Source organism: Centruroides vittatus, unplaced genomic scaffold, assembly GCF_030686945.1.
Source record: "Centruroides vittatus isolate TY-2023 unplaced genomic scaffold, ASM3068694v2 contig_854, whole genome shotgun sequence".
NCBI classification, from domain to species: Eukaryota; Metazoa; Arthropoda; class Arachnida; order Scorpiones; family Buthidae; genus Centruroides; species Centruroides vittatus.
In genome coordinates this window covers 3,731,745-3,751,051 of record NW_027122558.1, presented here as the reverse complement: position 1 = coordinate 3,751,051, position 19,307 = coordinate 3,731,745, and the positions used below count along the sequence as shown (strand labels likewise).

Sequence of the window (19,307 nt, the reverse complement as noted above, 5' to 3'; positions counted from 1 at the left end):
CCCTAGGCTTCATGGATACAATTTTACATAAATAAAAATTTTAATTAGGTATTTATTTATGTGAAAATAATTGTTCAAAGAATTATCTTAAATTAAATATGTGATGTTTTTGAGAAATAATTTAAACATATTTTGTAAGTTATTCAAAAATATTTTAAAACTAAATTAAAACAGAAACTTTTACAAAAAGGCATTAAACACGTTTAAAATAACATTTTATTGTTGCTAGCGCTTTTGACATATTATAAGGCATCATCCTCAGGCAAATATAAATTCAAATATACTTTTTGAACAAGCTTTTTTAAATTTAAAAGCTAACGATATTAACCATTTAAAACAAATTACATTTAATATAAGCAAACATAAAGAATTTAAATTAAAGTGTGTGAGATGACTATGCGCATGCACCAGGCTGTGTAGCTTACACACTGGAAGCGGATCTAAAAGTGATGTTTCAGTCTTTTATATAAGCTGACCCACATTGCAGGCAACTCAAGTGTGGGGGAGTTGCATGGATTTAGTAATATGGTGTGGAAAGCCTCCCAAACATACATCAGGCTCCTCTGGTCCCACCGTGGAGTGTGCTGATGTTGTAACACCATCCTCAATACTCAATGTCACACCTGCCTATCCTGATGGAATGTTGATGTTCAGAAACGCGGCAAGATAATATTCTAATTGTCGCCTCTATATAATGGGTGTGTATACCAGATGTTGTGTTTTCTAATAGGATAGAGTATACGCCCGACTTCTCTAGGATGGAAATAGCATCTCTGTCATTGCACAGATGTCTCCTGACACTTGATTCTAATGAAGAAATATTTACTAATGTTTTCATCTGTTATAAACAGATGAAAACATTAGTAAATATTTCTTAATTGGAAGTGTGCTGGTATTGGCATGTTGTGTATGTGAATCCAAAAAGGTTGGGAAACATGGTCTATAATATAAATATGGTGATTAAAGCACTCTCATTCCAAACTGCCTTTGTTTTCCCAATGATTAGTCTCTGTGCCCTCTGTCAGCCAAAACATTTCTCTATGGAATGTATGTATATGTGACTGCCCAGACTTGATGAAAAATTTTACAAAGGAAACCCCCCAAAATAACATTGAAATTCTTCCCAACAAAAATTGTTGAAGGATTTGATTATATTTTTCACCTTGGAGTCACTTCCTTTCCAAGTTGACAAATCAAATGTGCCATCAGGAACCTAACAAAAAAAATTCTCTATTGGACATAAAAATTAACATTATCAAAGAAAGATGTTCATGAGAAGAAAAAGGGAGGACGGACCCCCAACAAAAGAGAAAAATCAATGATGACAAAGCAGTTCGCCATCTCCAGAGTTCATCCGTCATCAGGAGTTGGTCCACCACTGACAATTTGCCAATCATCATGCATTCATTACCACCTTGTTGTGGACCAAAAATTCTGCCATGCTCCAACATTATCCAGTTGTATACTGTCAACAACCCCTATGGAATACTGATTACCTGAGTTAGATCTAACCTACCTATCCTCCACCTGCTAGAGCCAACATATCTACCAACTGACAGTTCCTCATCAAACTATCCAATATCTTACCCATTTGAGTCAAGTGTCCACTCATCGAACAACTCAACGAATCAAGGTATTTATTAGCATACGACTGAATGTAAACTCTCTTTCTCTCTCTCTCACAGCTACGACCTGCTACAATATTCCTAATGACCTCCTATAGCTGTAAATATATGTATAATCATATGTAAATAAATGGGTATTTGTTTATGTTAACTCTATAGTTGAGTGCACTTCTTCTAAACATGCTATCTCTTAAACCTCCTCCATCCCGAATCTGATTGCCTACAAGCGTAACAGCTCACGCTTGTAGGCGGTAAATGTGTAACCAACATCTAATGATTATTCTGATTTCTGTGTCCCTTAGGGCACAGTGATGTCAGTCCTGATGTGGCATTTTGACATGATGCAATCACAAATAGAAACCATCATCAGTTGACAGACCATTAAATAAAAAGATCTTAAATACAGGTAGATAATTGTCAATCCAGTGAATTGTTGCCTGTCACTGGCAGATGTATGCAGTAGTTTTGAATCAACTTTAACTTGTGATTGCTATTTAAAAACGGTATATAACCCGCAACCCATTTTAAACTATCTTTCAAACATAGGTAATCCATGGGTTATCTGCACAAAACTACAGTATATATAAAATAGTATTTATGGGCTTTTAAATATCATTTTGCAACTGAAAATTTCCAAAAACCAACCCTCCTTATCTCAATTAGTCCATTTCAGTTTATTTGAATAGGAAATATAAATACACAGTATAACAAGAACATTAATAACAATAACAAAAACAATAGTAAGAAAAATAATCTTACCCCTTTCCTTTACATCCTAATCTTTTATCAACATCCCTGTGCAGCAAACCTTCTAACAATGCTTTCAATTCAACAGAAAATGAATCTGGTAACTCAACATTCTAAAGATTTAAAAAAAAAATATATATATGTAGTCAAATTTTCTAATCTACAATTATTTAAAAAATAGCCATAAAACTTACCATTGTCATTGTCATTCTATCAATTTCATGCTTGTCTTTTGTTTTATGTTGCCTGAATGGGCTGTGTCTATTAATATAAAATACATAATTTACAATTAATAAAATTTGAAATTTCATAATTAATTTTTCCAATTAAACATTTTTATTAATAATTTCATAATTAATTTCAAAACTTAAATAAAACATCTAACCAAAAATATTTATACTTAATTATTACATTTATTTAATAAGTAAGCATTAAAAAAAAAAAAAAAAAAAAAAAAAAAATACAAACTCTAGAAGTTCAATAATTTATGTAATAAGGTTTTCAAAAGTTAAATTACCAATATCATCACCATAAATAAATATCCAGTTAAGAGAGTAAATTTTTTATGCTATACAGACTTTCACTCAAATATTAATATTAGAAAATATACTATCTACATCAGTTTCATCAAATCAGTAGTATATGTGGTGTATCTGAAAAAAGATACAACCACTAATATTCATTCAAAATATTTTTATTTGATCAAACATCCACTACACTGGTAAATGCGTTATTTTTCTACATAACTGCCACCATTGTCCGAACACTTGTTAAGTTTGAGTACTAGCTTAAGAAACCCAGCATCATAGAATTCTACCATTTGCTGCCATGAATAATATTTCAACTTCATTTATGATCTCATCATCATCCTGGATATGTTGTCCCACAAGATGTTTCTTTAAATAAGTAAACAAGTGGAAGTCACTGGGAGGAAGGTCTCAGCTGCATGGCAGAGGGTCAAAAATTTCCCACTTGAATCACTTGAGAAGCATCACAGCTTCACAAAGCGTGAACTTCAACACTTCTGGAATGATTTCATGCAATTATCTTATTGTGAGATGCCGATTTGCATTAATTGTTTCCTCAGTTCCTCGAAAAAGTTTATTAGAGATCACAGACAGTCTACCACTCCTGTGTTCATCATTAACCACTCAGCAGTGAGGGACGTATATATACGTCCAGGGCGATCATGTGGCAGTGGTGAGAGACATATATACACGTTAAATTCTTTTGGGGGTAGCACCAAAATCAAGCCAAAAACTACCGCAAAAAAAATTCACAAAAAATGAATTATGTAACAATAAAAAAAGACTTTTTTCTTTACTAGACATAACTGTTTACAAATACTTTTTCTAAAACGGAAATGAGAAAAATTGCGTGAAAAAATACTTTAAAAATTTTTCAGGTATATTCTCCACTACTAAGGGATAGAACCATACCTGACTCTCCCACTGCTGAAAGGTTAACATTAGTCCTGCCTCCAGAGAATGCATGGCACCACTTTCTTACATTTTGTCGATTCATAATGTTCCCATAAATAGAAACAGTTCATTTGTAAATATCTGCTGGGTGTTCACCTTTTGCAAAAACATATGACAGCACACTTCACATTTGGGTGAGATTCTGAATCAATGCAGCCATCAGAAAAAAAGGAACCACTTGAAACAGACTCAGCGTAACAATGACCACGATCAAATAAACTGTTGTCAATGCATGCACTAAAACAGCAGCTTTCTGCTCATAAGTGATGTATATTTACTTTTTGAACATGTCTCGTATAATAACAATATAGAATTATTTAAATTATTTATTAAATTATTAAAATTATAATTATTAATTTAGTTAAGAGATGGTGCCTAATGCTTACCTCTATACCAAATTCATTTGTATTTATTAATTAATTATAGCCATTTATTAACCCAATTATTCAGGCATTTGTTAGTTTATTAAAATATAGAATTCCTATAAAATTTTAAAAGGTATTGTCTTATATGCACTGAAATTTTTGAATTATGTAATGGAGAATATTTACACACAATTTTGTTTGTTCAATGTTAAATAAACCAAAAGTCACAGGTTTAACATAATTGCTTTTATTATTTTTTATAATAAACTTTATGCGTTTGAAATTTCATATAGAATAAAATGTATTTAAACATATTGATTGACATAACAACAAACTGCTAAAATTGTCTTTTAATATAATATCAGTGAAGTATTAAATTAAACAAAATTAAAATAAAATCACATTAAACGAATTTTTTAAATATATATAATAGTCTATTAGTTTAGAGCTTAAATTCTTGAAATTCTTTTTAACCTATAATAATTTATTTAAATGAAAGAAAACTCAAACTATTTTTTAAGAAAACCTTCTATTTAAATATTGTGACAAGTTTCATTCATTTCCAAAATAAACTTCGTTTCATTAATTTAATGTTTTACTAAAATTAGATGTTAAAAAAAAAATGAAGAATAAAAAAAACTTATGATGCTGTGATAACCAATATTCCTGTTTTGTTCAAATTCATTATGTTCTATTTAAATATGCATAAGCCTGAAAACATTCTATTAAAAAGAATCAAACTACTTGCTTTAAATCTGTACACTTTGGTTTATTTAACAAAGAACATAATTTCATTTATTTACTCTTTAATAAGCAATGACATTCAGGTAGCCATTTAAAAAAGGTTATGTAACTTACTTATTGTTACTAAATGGAATAAATATATGGTAAGTATGGAACAGTAATTGAGTAAGTGGATCTTACTATATTTTTTCGTTGGTGACTATTATAAATTACAGTAGAGCGTCGTTTATCCGAAAGCCGGTTAACCGAAAGCTTTCCAGTCGGACTGTGTCGTGCGGAATCGAACGTTTTTGATACTAGATTAACTTCTAAAGTATAATTTTTTTGTTTTTATATTTTTCAATATATTTATTTTGTTTGTACAAAATAAAGAAATAATTTTTAACGATACGATAGCCTCGATTATTATTATAAAAATTTTCGTAAGATTAAAATCGATTAAAATTCAACACAAAGCAACACGCGACGGAGAAAAATTTCAACGTCGGATAGGTTAATATATTTTTTCGTACATAATCAGTTATCCGAACAACCCCAGTCCCAAATTGATTCGGATAAACGACGCTCTACTGTAGTTTCTATTATTCATCTACTGCTCCATTCTACTATCTTCCTCAAAAATAACAGTTTTGGCTTTCAACTATATGATTGTCCTTAGAGGGGTGTTCTCATGGTTCAACTATTGTTGAATAACTGGAAGTTGAAAGTCAGTTAAACATACAATCAAGCATGAGAACATGATTTCAACTTCATTGAACTGACTAGCTGAAACAACAAAAATTGGATTGAGTTTAAGTTTTGTTATATAATTAGCTATCAACTAAAAGTCATTGCCCGTTGGGCAATAGTTGTCAGTAGCCAGATAATTAAAACAGGTGAACAGCATGTCTTCTGAATATGTCACAAATTTCAATAACTGTTGCTTAATGGTATCATTTATTGCCGTTTTAATTTTCATTGTTCTTTCAATTTTAGGTTGAAATGTGAGAACAAGTTGTTGGTCAACTTAATTAGCAAACGATTATGCCCATTTCATCACTAACCTTAACATTATACTCAATGAAGAATGTACTTTTAAATATCTTATTAATTCAACACAAAAAAAACTTGTTATTCATAGAGGTATTCTTTGAAACCACTGTCATCTCATCTCCTCATGTTCTATTCCACAAGTTTATTCTTTTCTGGCCAACTTCCATTTTGTTATTAATTATTGTTTGCCTCTCTGATCTACAGCTGTATCTTCCTTAAATACAATGTATTTTACTTCATCAAATTGTAAAAGCAGCAACACTTCAATTGCTCTAGAGACGTTGCAAGAATTTGGCTTTGATTTCCTGATTTACTTTTCCACATTTTATATTCTGATAACATTCTATTTTATGAACTATTTAATAGGAGTTTAACTTTTATAATTTTGCAATTCACATTCCTGCAAGAACTACATGTAGAAAACTGTATTGCTTTCCTTAACTACCAACTTTGTTTAATGAAGCATACTGTTTTCTTAAGATAGTATATATTAGGGTTTCTCATTTCCCGGTCTTTTGCTTGTCCCAGGATCCCAGGAAATCTCAGGATAGAATAATTATTTTTAAGATATAGAAAATATCTTGAAATCAAATGGTATAATTATTTTTTATTTTTTAAAGTAATTTAATATATTCTGCAACTGCCAAAATCATATTGATAAAGCTGTGTAAGATATATATTAAAAATTACCTTTGAATTATGTAGAAATTGCCACAAAGAGAAAAAATTTATTAAAGTTTGCTGGAAACTGCATACAACAACAAAAAAAAAATGCCTTTGGATTGAGTTGAAGATTTAAAGAATAAAATGAACTTAGATCAAACTTCTAAGTTAGAAGGTAATTTTCAATATTTAAATAAAACATAATAAAAAATATTATTGTAAATTTTTATAAGATTTTAAAAAGCAAAGATGGTCAATATTCCAATCACTCAATCTGATTCTTATTTTAGTAATGAAAAGTCCTGCTACTGAGAGAGAATGCCTTTCCTGATTCAATTGATGAGAGTGGAGTTGTGTTTAATGCATTTAAGAGAAGACAGATGTTATGTATTTTTTCACCTGTAGCCTGGAAGATTACTAGTTCATTTGAGACTGTAGTACAGTAATACCTCAGTTTTTGTCGGTTTCGGTTTTCATTGAATTTTTTTGCGAAAAATTTCTCTCTATTTTCGTTGATTGCCTCGGGTTTTGTCGGTGTGCTCAAGTGACCTTGCTGCTAATTTTGCGAAAACAAAGAGCGACCCACACGTTCTCTGGCGCATTGTGGTGTTATTTCTCACTGTGTGAACATTACCCTGCGACAGCCCACCACTGGCCAATGGTTCCATTCCATGAACACTGGGAGTTCGGTCGTGAGTTCGCGCTTCGCCAGGGTGGGCTGGCCATGTGAAGTTTTCTGGGTTTTCTCCACATCTGTAATGCCTGAATAGGGGCCAGTTACTCTTAAATGGATTTCCCAGAAGGCATTATTCCCCTCAACACAACCATCATAAACACATACAACTACTATTACATGACAATAACGTCAACTTTACCACAGGTTGATATAGGCTAGAAGCTCATGTCAAACTAGCTTCTACAAGACAAGACATCACCCCATGTGTCTAGCCGAACAATTCCATTGCTTTCATCTTAATGCTAATCATCTTATCTTTAATCTTAATGCTTTTATCTTTATGCCAATTAGTCTTTTATGTTAATTTTTTATTGCTTTTAGTATTTAGCACTATTAATTCTCTATAAAATGTGTTTTTGGTATGTATTTTAGAGTGTCTAGAACAAATTAATTGGATTTACATTGATTCATATGGAAATAATTGCTTCGGTTTTCGTCGGTTTCGGATTTAGTCCAATTGTTTTTGGACGGATTATCGATGAAAACCAAGGTATCACTGTACTTCTTTTGTTCTCTAATATTCTTGATTTGTCTTCCTTGGCTGTGGCTGCTTTAATAGCAGCATCAAGCTTCTATCCTGATAATTCGACAGTTCGTTTGACTTTAATAATTCAGGTTTATGAAGAAAAACTTCATACTCGTTTGCAGGCCTAGGAGTGCTATTTCCCCTTTGAAAAAGTGAGAAAAGTGAGTTGAAATACAGAAAAAGTGAATAAAAAGTGAGTGCAATAGTGACAAAACAAAGTGAAAACACAGAAGGAAAACTCAGCAAAACAGCAGTAAAAATTGTTATTTCTTTTTATTCTGTTATGGTTAAACACATTTTAAAAATTTCTGTATATACTGTAATATAGTAGCCACTCGTTATATCGCGTTTTTTTGGTCCCCTAAATTTTAAAAGCATTTGAGTCAATTAATTTTAAATTACCAATTACCACTGAATTTCTATTTGCAACGAAATACGAGAAAGAGCTAAATATGCAGAACAGGTGGATAGATCGATTGTCATTTGTTTCCTTTTGATATAAAAGTTGTTTATTTATTAGTTTTAAGTACAGTCTCCTCATTTACAAGTTTCTGTGAATTCGAAATTTCATACATTTATGTGAATTAACGGTATTGCGTCAATTCACATAAAGGTGTGAAATTTCGAATTCACCGCATAATGTGTAAGGAAAAGATCTCTCTAATTCTGAACGAAAACTTCTAAAATTTTTATACAGTAGTAACTTCATTTTGCTTTTTAGAGAATTTTTACTCTGTAATTTTATAAGTTTTGATGTTCTATTATATATTCAATATTCATTTTTTTTAAATTTTCAATTACAGCATTTATAATTTTTATTGAAAAATATAAACTACATGAATTTCTAATAAGCGATTTATATAGTACTGTATAATAAAATCGCAATTGATGTTTTGTTTTTATATCGACAGTATTTGTCTTTCAATGTCATTGTTAAAGAAACAATGCTAAATGGGCGTTCATGGTTTCGATGTTTACGTAAACGTCAATTAATTCGATATAACCTACGAATAAAATTCAGGATTGAAAAACTAAGCTTATTTTATATCAGAAACACTTGCTGATGAAAGAACAGAGATTCCATAGCATGTATAATCTGTTTAGTAAAAGCCCAGAATTTTTATTACTCGGTTATATCGCGTTTTTTTTTTCTGTTTCCCGATAACCAGTGGCTTCTGTATTTCCAGTAAACCATGAATACTTGAAAAGTCTTTGGCTTCTGTAAATAATCAGTCATGAAAGATGATGTTCTTTTATTAAGATTATTCTGCATGTTATCAACTTCCTTCTATTTCGCTTCCTCTTGCTTTTGAACACTTAACACTAATAAGCATCACACGTGCTGCTTGTACTTCATTCATGTTCTTGCTGTTAATAGCCTTCTCCAGTTTTTTTGTTTGCTGCTTCTAACAAAACTTAGACTGTCGCATGTATTTCATTTTCTTCTACATTTTTCTGGTTTAAACTCAGTTGCCGTTCCATAATCTTCATGTTACGAACAGCTTTCTTTTGTTGTTCTTCAAAACATTTCTGTGCTCTTTTTTCCGTTTCTCTTATTCTTTTAACTTCTTTTCATTTTCCAATCGTTCTTGATAATTTCTATGCACCGAGGAAGCTAATTTCAGTCGTCCTTTGCAATAGGTACAAGGTGTGGGCTTTGGTCATACATGTTTAGTCCCTCCTTAACAATCAAAAGTGAATTAAGCATTCTTTCCAACACTGATGCTCTATCAGGAGAAAGTGCCCGGCATAAAATTGATCCTCTCATTCATGGGAACGGGATTTTCGATGCTGATTTCACTAATTTGGCTATTCTCGGATATTTATCATTATCAGAAACTGTTTATTTTTTAATGCTTCGAGATGTGTAAATATTGATTTCCAAATAAAATAATAAATCTGAAATAAATATACTCCAAATAATATAAGTAAAATAATATTTTATTAATGATTTCATAAATAACAAAAAACTTTTTCCTGCAGATGAATAAAAACCAACATCGTTGCAAAGTTGTTAACCTTTGGGAAGCCTGTGAAAATCTTTCTCACAAGCAATTACGTGTTGTACTTTTTACAACACTTCGAATATTTTAATTTATTTGGTAAATTTTATATGTAAATATGAATTTACATTTTCGTTTACTTTTTTAGTCTCTCAATTAATGCACAATTATAATCGGCATAAGAGAAGATTAAAAAATGGATATTTCACAAGCAAAGTAATCACACATTTTATGAAAATAACACTTACTATATGGAATAATTATACTTGTAGTCAATTTAAACATACATTTATGGGAAGATGTAGATGTGATTTAACGTTAACAATATGCTATGAAATCATTAAAGTAATTTTATTAAACTCAAGTTTATGAAATTATTTAAAGATAAATCAAGTAAAAAAATATTTTTGTAAACGACAACTCCATAACCCGATTGTTAATTAAAACCAAATAATCTGCCAAATTATTGGGCTATAACCAGGATAACTAAATGGTCAGAAACGAAATCTTTTTTAGTGGTAGGAGGTTACGCTACTATCTCGTGTTAATTTTAATAATTATATATTTTGAATTTAAAAGCGGCAGCAGTGTTGTCAGCTTGAGAGATTAATCCCTCTGCGTAATGTGCTTTCCCCTGCAAAAGGACTTTAGTGATTTTCTTAGAAAACAGCCAAAACTGCAGGGATGCTTAGAATACTTATTTTTAAACTCTGTAGAAGGAAATGCAATTCGGATAAGGTAGATTTTGGCGAATAATGAAAATATGGCATGAGTACATAACTTTACTCAACACTGGCTTCTGAATTTGTAATGAGAGGGATTTTTTAAGTGCATAAAAGATTTTTTTAAATACGTTAAATAAATTTTTGTTTTCTATAACCTAACGACACTGAGCGGGCAGTTGCAATTTTGAGTCTGCTCAGGGCCGCGTATTTTCTTCTAAAAAATTCTATTCTGATAGTCCGATAATTCGGCAATTCGTTTGGCTTTAAAATTATTTTTGGTTTGCCCCACATCTTAATTAAGCACGTGAAAATGACCAAAAAAGTGAGAAAAGTGAGAAAATGACCTGAAAAGTGAGAAAAGTGAGGATACTTCAGAAAAGTGAGTACAAGTGAGAAAAGTGAGCGACTCCGAGGCCTGCGTTTGTATCCTTGCACAACTTGGCATAATGCAGTTATTGAAGTTACCGGGCATGGTTAAAAATTAAGACAGCATAAGCACAATTATTCCATATATTACAGGTTCTGACAAGTAAAGAATTTTCAGAGTCATGTCACAAATAGGCTACATATTGATTATTGAGAATCTGAAGATTATTGAAAATTAGTTTGTTTATTGAAAATCAGTTTTTTCTTTAATCTACGAGGCGTGTTTTTAAAGTAAGTACCGTTTTGAAATATAAAAAAAACAAGCAAACATTTTTAACAAAATTTTTATTTATGTGAAAGCCCATATTTTACACTACTTTTCTACATAATTCCCATTAATATTGAGACACTTATCGTATCGTGGGACCAACTTTTGTATTCCATCCTCAAAGAATGTTGCCGCCTGATGAGACAACCATTGCAGAACAATCGTTTTGACTTCGTCGTGATTGTTATGGCGCTGCCCTGCCAGATGCTTCTTCAAATGCAGAAACAAATGATAGTCACTCGGTGCTAGGTTGGGACTGTATGGAGGGTGGTCTAATTGTTCCCAGCCAAATGATGTGATTAGGTCTTGAGTTTGATTTGCCGTATGTGGACGAGCATTATCGTGTAGCAAAACGACACCCTTGCTCAGTAAGCCCCGCCTTTTGTTTTGTACTGCACGGTGCAGTTTTTTTCAAAGTCTCACAGTATGCAGCTGAATTGATTGTTTCACCATGAGGCAAAAAATCAACAAGCAACACTCTGTATCTGTCCCAAAACACCGTGCACACGATTTTCTGAGCAGAAATTGTTTGATTGAACTTGACGACTTTCCTTGCAGATGATGAATGTCGCCATTCCATGGATTGTTGCTTCGATTCTGGTGTAACGTAGGCTCCCCACGTTTCTTCACCTGTAACAATACGGCTTAAAAAATCATCTCCCTCGTCACTGTAGCGCTCAAGAAAAGTCAATGCACCGGCCAAACGTTTGGTTTTGTGCTCCTCTGTCAACATTTTCGGTACCCAACAAGAAGACAACTTCCGATAATTTAATCGTCCGGTCACAATTTCATAGAAAACACTTCTTGAAACTGCAGGAAACTCTTTAGATAAAGATGAAATTGTGAATCATCTGTTCTCTTTCACTCTACAGTCCACTTTTTCAATCAAATCGTCGGTAATGACTGAAGGTCGCCCACTTCGTTCCTCATCATGAATGTTTGTGTGGCCATTACTAAAGGCCCTAACCCATTTTCGTACCATTCCATCACTCATAACGCTTTCATCATAAACTTTACTGATTTGGCGATGAATTTCAGCCACTTTCGAGCCTTTAGCACTGAGAAAACGAATAAGGGCACGCACTTCGTAGTCGGCGGGATTCTCAATGAGCGGCAGCTTTTCAATAACACACAAACAACAGTAAACTGGCTCCGTAATGGCGTTTGTGGCTTCCCACAGATGTAGGTACACAGTGCGCATGCACTAAGTGCCGACTGCAGCACTCCAGCAGCGTTATATTAAAACAGTACTTACTTTAAAAACACACCTTGTATAATTCCTAATAAAAGATCTTTCAGTAATAAAACAATTTAAGCACAGTATATACAGTAAAACCTGATTAAGTCAATGTTTAAATGGTAAAAATATTTCAACTTTGTGTTAGAGTTTCAAGTTAATGAGTTTAATACCTGATTTACTGAAATTTTTCTGTGGTCATGTATTCCCCATTATTGAGCTATTTCTCAAGATGTCCGTAGAATGATTACAAAATTGTATACAATTTATGGCACATTAGAGCATGTTGTCTAGGCACCCTCATGTCCCCGTTGAAATGCTGGTAGCATACTATATCAGTAAAATAATCATGATGTGTAATTGTAACAGTGTGATGTCACTTTCAGCATGAAGCTGTGATGTTTGTTCATCTTAACTAAATCTATTCCCATGGAATATAAGAAGGAAAAAAAGATGGCAGATGACAAATCTATCAACAGGTGGAGGATATACAGAAAATAGATCTGAGTTAAAAGTTTTGACTTAATGAGATTATAATATTGAAAATCCTATAAACTGTACCTGAAACCTGTACAACTTTGGGTTAATGAAGTTTGACTTAACAAGGTTTTACTGTATTATATATATATATATCTGTGTATGTATTAATACACACACATGTATATGAATACATTTAATACACTTCTTTACCCTTTCAACAATTTATATAACATGCATCCTAATGAAAACCAGTCAGCACTTGAATCATATGCCATTCCTTTGGATAAAACTTCAGGAGCCATATAACCATGAGTCCCACTAAAAAAACAAATAATATTCTGATATACTATTAACATATAAAAAAATTATATAATAAACATTCAATTCAAAAAGATTCAAATTTTCTTGTAATAATTTATTGATATAAAAGCAAAAAATGCTTAATTTTTGTCAAAAATTATTAAATATAGCAGGAAAACGAAAATTTCCTTAAAATCATTAAATAATTAACATGAAGCATGAAAAAGAAATTAACAACTCAAACTGGTCATATATGCAACAAAAACCATAATATCACCTAAAAAACTGGTAAAAAAATATTTTATTATACTAATATTGTCTTTCATCTACAATAAACATTTTCAGGTATTCTCAGATATAAACTGACAGAATATATATTTTTTAAATAAACTGAATAGATACAAAATTTAAAAACAGACATGCACAAAACTATCAAAGTTCTACATCAGTTAACCCAACGTATGCCAAGCTGTAAAGATAGCGTCATTCTCTTTAAAATTAACTGCTTCAACTTTCTTAATCACCTTGTAAATATAAAGAACTTCAGATGTTTCAATCATATCTGGTCCATTGCGTGATGTGCTGTGTCGGCCATTTTCTTTTTGATATTGTATTGGTGTTCCTTAATTCTCGTGGCTGTGGTGCCAATGTTATGAACCAAGTGAGTAATAGGGCATTATTTATAATGCCAAGTCATTAATGAATAATGGCTAAAATGAATAATGACTAAAATGGCCATGCAGTCTGATAAATATTGATTAATTTATTAAACTGGTCAGACATTACCTAAATTATTTAATTAAAATTATATATATTAAATCTATTACAAGATGGTGCCTAACAACTCCCTCTAGGGTAAAATCGTTTGGTAATTTATTATTAATATAGCTGTTATATAGCCTGATAAAGTGATTAATTTTATTGGTACAATGTATTCAGTTTTCATAAAGTTGTTTCTCTACTTAAGATGGTACCATCTAAACCGATACAATAATTTACTTGTTTTTAACCCTTTCCCGGCCAGGGTACCGATCTATCGTTACCCTAATTGTTTCGCAAAACGGCCAGGGTAACGATTCATCGTTACCCTGTTAAAAATCGATTTTTATAAAATTTATCGACAACAGATGTCAGCACTTGACGGTATCGTCTTGTTTATCGTCTGTTTTATATATTTTTGTCCAGGTGGTGTTTTGTCGATGTAAAAAATTTTAATTATCGATGTTTTTTCCTTAATTTTTCATTTTCTGATAATTTTTTATTTTATTTTTAGCATATTCATGCAATAATATTACTATAATAAGTTCATTAATGCTATAATAAGTTTATTCAGCTATAATATGTTAATGCATCATAAATATTCAAGTTATGACCTTCAGTTAAATATCAGCAAATGTTACATCTATTGCTACTGGCAATCATATGTTTATTACGAAAATAAATAATCTTGTTTGATATAAAATGAATAAAGTATATTAGTTTATTATATTAGTTGAAAGCAGAATAAAATTCAGATTTCAAACAAATGTTTGATATAATGTGCGATTATTTCACAACGAATAAATGTACATGCATAAATGTTATATCAAATTGTACAGAACAATATTGTACATCGTATTGGCTCAGTGACAATAAGAATGAAGTAACCAGACAAAGTTAATTTTGACAAATAGTAACAAATTTTCAAGTCTGAATGTCAGTTATCATATATATATATTTTTTTTTCTCATAAATTTTTCAAACAAACTTTATCGAAATATGTTGTATTTAAAACTAACTATATTGATAAATATATGTGATTTTTTTCATACGAATAAAATAATAATTTAATTTTTAGTGAATTTTTAAAATAATATTGCCTGATTCACCTATTTTGACCTTGGCCGTTTTACAAAATAAGGGGGCGTGGCAAACGGCAGGCTAAGGGTTAACAGTGATTTTGAAGCGAGAGAAAAATAACTGGTCTAGCATAAAATCTGCACAGGCATCCTCATTATATTATATTAAACTTAGTTGTAATATTCTTTAAAAAATAATTGTACATTGTGTGTGTTTTGTACACAAAATTTAGCTTTTTATTATTTACACAATTTTCTTAAATTTACATTTTTTAAGTCTGTATAAAGTTATTATATGAGTAAATTTATATAAATTAAAAATATCAACAACTAATTTTGTAAACGACTTCAAAAATAATTTGGTTAAAATTCTAACAATAGTAATAAAAAATAACACTTACACACTAGCATGAGGCTTTTTCTTTGAAAAATCACAGGCCAATCCTAAATCCGATATTCTGATATGTCCATGTTCATCTAGAAGAATGTTGGCTGGCTAAAATAATAATATTAAAAAAACCTCAAAATTTAGAACTTAGTTGACAAAGAATTATATTTTCTTGTTAATATATAATAAAAAATGCTTACTGGAACTAAATCCAAAATTAAATCTATTTCACACCTTTAATGTGTCCAGCATACTGTTAAATTTTCATAAAAACGTTTTCGATCACTTCTAGAGATCTTCATCAGTTACAGATTACAAAGAACGAACAAAAATTCGAATTTAAAAAGATCGAATGTTTCGGTGAAAAAAAACATAACTCCGTTGATGATGACGTCACCACTAACGTGAAAAATTAAACAACCCAAATAATTCTAGTCCCCGTGTGTAAATTACCCAACGGTAAAAACAAAATAAGATAGGAATGAAAAGAAGCGGCTAGTGCGTAGATGTAAAATTACGTCATATCCGTTTTATGGAAAGACTTCCAGGCGGTTGCTAAGCTGTCGGAGTCTCTATGATTGATGCAGTGTTTGCTGAGGTGCGCCTTGTGTATCTCCGTTTTTTCTATGTGTTTCACAGCTTGTGCTGATCTGGTAGGTTTAATGATCTCCGCCTTGTCCCAATAAACCGTCACGTCCTGCTCCTTGGCGAATGCCGCCAGTACCGTACTATCAACGTTTTTATTGACTGCGTATTTATGTTCCTCTATCCTTTTTCTCAAATTCCTCATGGTAGCCCCTACGTACACAAGATCGGAGTTGAATCTATTATCTCTCAACGGTATCGAGTAAACTCCCGTGAGGGTGTCGTATCTATATCTTTCCTTGTCATTTCTCAAAAGTCTATAAACCGTGGGATTACGTCTATAAACTATGCGGATATTCCTTTTTCTGGCCACTTTCTTAGTGACTTGGTTTAAAAACGGTATGTAACTAAGGACAATCCTTTCTTTCTGCTCATTTTTCTTTATACGTCGGCTGTGTGGCTGGTAGGTCTTAATAAGGGTATCTATCATTTGTCTTCTGTACCCATGTTGAATCGCTATTTCGCGTATGTAATCTAACTCTCTGTACGTATCATAAATGCTAGTACAGTGCGTGTGAGCTCTCTTTATCCATGATTTAAAAGCCGTTAATTTTAGGTGTTCCGGGTCTGATGAATTCCTGGGAATGATGTAAGGTTGATAAATCTGCTTGCGGTATACTTTCGTTACTATGTGTCCCTCTCTGCATATAATCTCCAAATCAAGGAAATTAACCTGTCACTCACTTCACCTCACTATTAAGACCTACCAGCCACACAGCCGACGTATAAAGAAAAATGAGCAGAAAGAAAGGATTGTCCTTAGTTACATACCGTTTTTAAACCAAGTCACTAAGAAAGTGGCCAAAAAAAGGAATATCCGCATAGTTTATAGACGTAATCCCACGGTTTATAGACTTTTGAGAAATGACAAGGAAAGATATAGATACGACACCCTCTCGGGAGTTTACTCGATACCGTTGAGAGATAATAGATTCAACTCCGATCTTGTGTACGTAGGGGCTACCATGAGGAATTTGAGAAAAAGGATAGAGGAACATAAATACGCAGTCAATAAAAACGTTGATAGTACGGTACTGGCGGCATTCGCCAAGGAGCAGGACGTGACGGTTTATTGGGACAAGGCGGAGATCATTAAACCTACCAGATCAGCACAAGCTGTGAAACACATAGAAAAAATGGAGATACACAAGGCGCACCTCAGCAAACACTGCATCAATCATAGAGACTCCGACAGCTTAGCAACCGCCTGGAAGTCTTTCCATAAAACGGATATGACGTAATTTTACATCTACGCACTAGCCGCTTCTTTTCATTCCTATCTTATTTTGTTTTTACCGTTGGGTAATTTACACACGGGGACTAGAATTATTTGGGTTGTTTAATTTTTCACGTTAGTGGTGACGTCATCATCAACGGAGTTATGTTTTTTTTCACCGAAACATTCGATCTTTTTAAATTCGAATTTTTGTTCGTTCTTTGTAATCTGTAACTGATGAAGATCTCTAGAAGTGATCGAAAACGTTTTTATGAAAATTTAACAGTATGCTGGACACATTAAAGGTGTGAAATAGATTTAATTTTCTTGTTAAGAATTCTTTTTTTAGTAATACATTTTTCTTAAAAAATCTGAAATATAATCAAACCATATGGCCAGATTCTTTTTTGAGCTGTAATAAGGCTAATTATTTAATAAGTGTATGCAATTATATTTGAATCCTTTTAAATTACAATTTTTTTAAAATCTAAAATCTTTTATACTCTTATATCCTAATACTTTAAGGCCATAAAATAACTTTTCATTATCATTCTGCTTAAACTGAAGCCCATATGAAAAAACATTATCAAAATTACTAAGTACTTTTGGACTTTCTCTAAAAGTAATAATCACCAAAACTATCGTGTTTAGTAATAAGGAAACACCAATTACATATGCAAGTACAGATAGTACTATTGCACTACTGATTTGTTCACATTTGTGAAATCATCAATAGTGCAAAGATTCAATAACTACATTACAGCCATCTATCATTTTGTAGACAACCTATTGATAATATGGAATACTCCAAATGTCTGCCAAAAATTTATAATCATCATCAATCAAAATAATGTAGGGTTCTTATTAACAGCTGGGTCAGTTATATCACAATTGTATCCACTATCTAAACATTTCCATTTTAATTAAAGAAAGTATCATCAAAACCCACAGGAAACCCATGGCCACATATTCTTACAATCAGCTGAAGTCTAATGACCTATTTAAATTTGAAATGGCTGCAGTCTTTTGTTGTCTCTGTTGTAGAGCCTATTTGTACTTTTCAACATCCACAAACTTTAAAAAATAACTAGCATTTCATAAATAAAACACACACACTTCATGCTAATAATCGTATAATAATATACGATATTGCTTTTTGGCATTATGATTCTCTTATTGATATTGAAATTGCAAGTACTCTCAGCATTGCATTGATGCCTTCTTCAGACAATATAAAACTTACTTAAAAATATTTGTAACACAAAATAAGAAGGAATATTGTATAAAAGTTGACATACAGTAATAAAATTTGTAAAAAAAGTAAAACAATATAATTATTCATGACAATGATAGTACAAAGACATTTTAAAAACTGAAGAACAAAACAGCTGAAAGACAATGTTCATGTCTCAACTCCCACATGTCTGTTCCACCTCTTTCATCTGACAGACTCTTTCAGCTGAGGCTGACTAATGTCTACTCTTTTGTGACACAAAATATAGTTTTATGTAGAATCTTGTAGAAGTTGAACCTCTCTTGTGCAATAATCAAATGAATCCAAAGTATAACTTCCTGCAAGTCCTGGGGTTTACATTGAAATTACAAAGAAAGTATCTGTATTTGTATAGTTTATGATATTTAGTGTAATCATCTACTTTTTTACAATAAAAACAAAAGAATAAAATAAAACGATTGAGAAACAATGTTTTTTAATCAGTGAACAGTTTGATTATTACAAACAAAAATCTGGTTGGCATAACATCAAAGTTATCAGAGAATCTGCAAATATTAATACAGAAACAGCAAACTGTTCACTAAATAATTTGTTGAAATACTGAGAGTGAAAATTATTTGCCATCACA

The 19,307-nt window shown here is 31.7% G+C and overlaps 1 protein-coding gene across 1 annotated transcript in view; it reads right to left on the bottom strand.

The window, feature by feature from the left end:
- LOC136982618 (G protein-coupled receptor kinase 1) overlaps nucleotides 1-19,307 on the bottom strand; it is a 201,351-nt gene that overhangs the window by 29,209 nt on the left and 152,835 nt on the right. Inside the window, 4 exon segments of the mRNA XM_067279163.1 lie at nucleotides 2,385-2,485; nucleotides 2,567-2,633; nucleotides 13,269-13,376; nucleotides 15,598-15,692. Coding sequence (XP_067135264.1) covers nucleotides 2,385-2,485; nucleotides 2,567-2,633; nucleotides 13,269-13,376; nucleotides 15,598-15,692 — 371 coding nt within the window.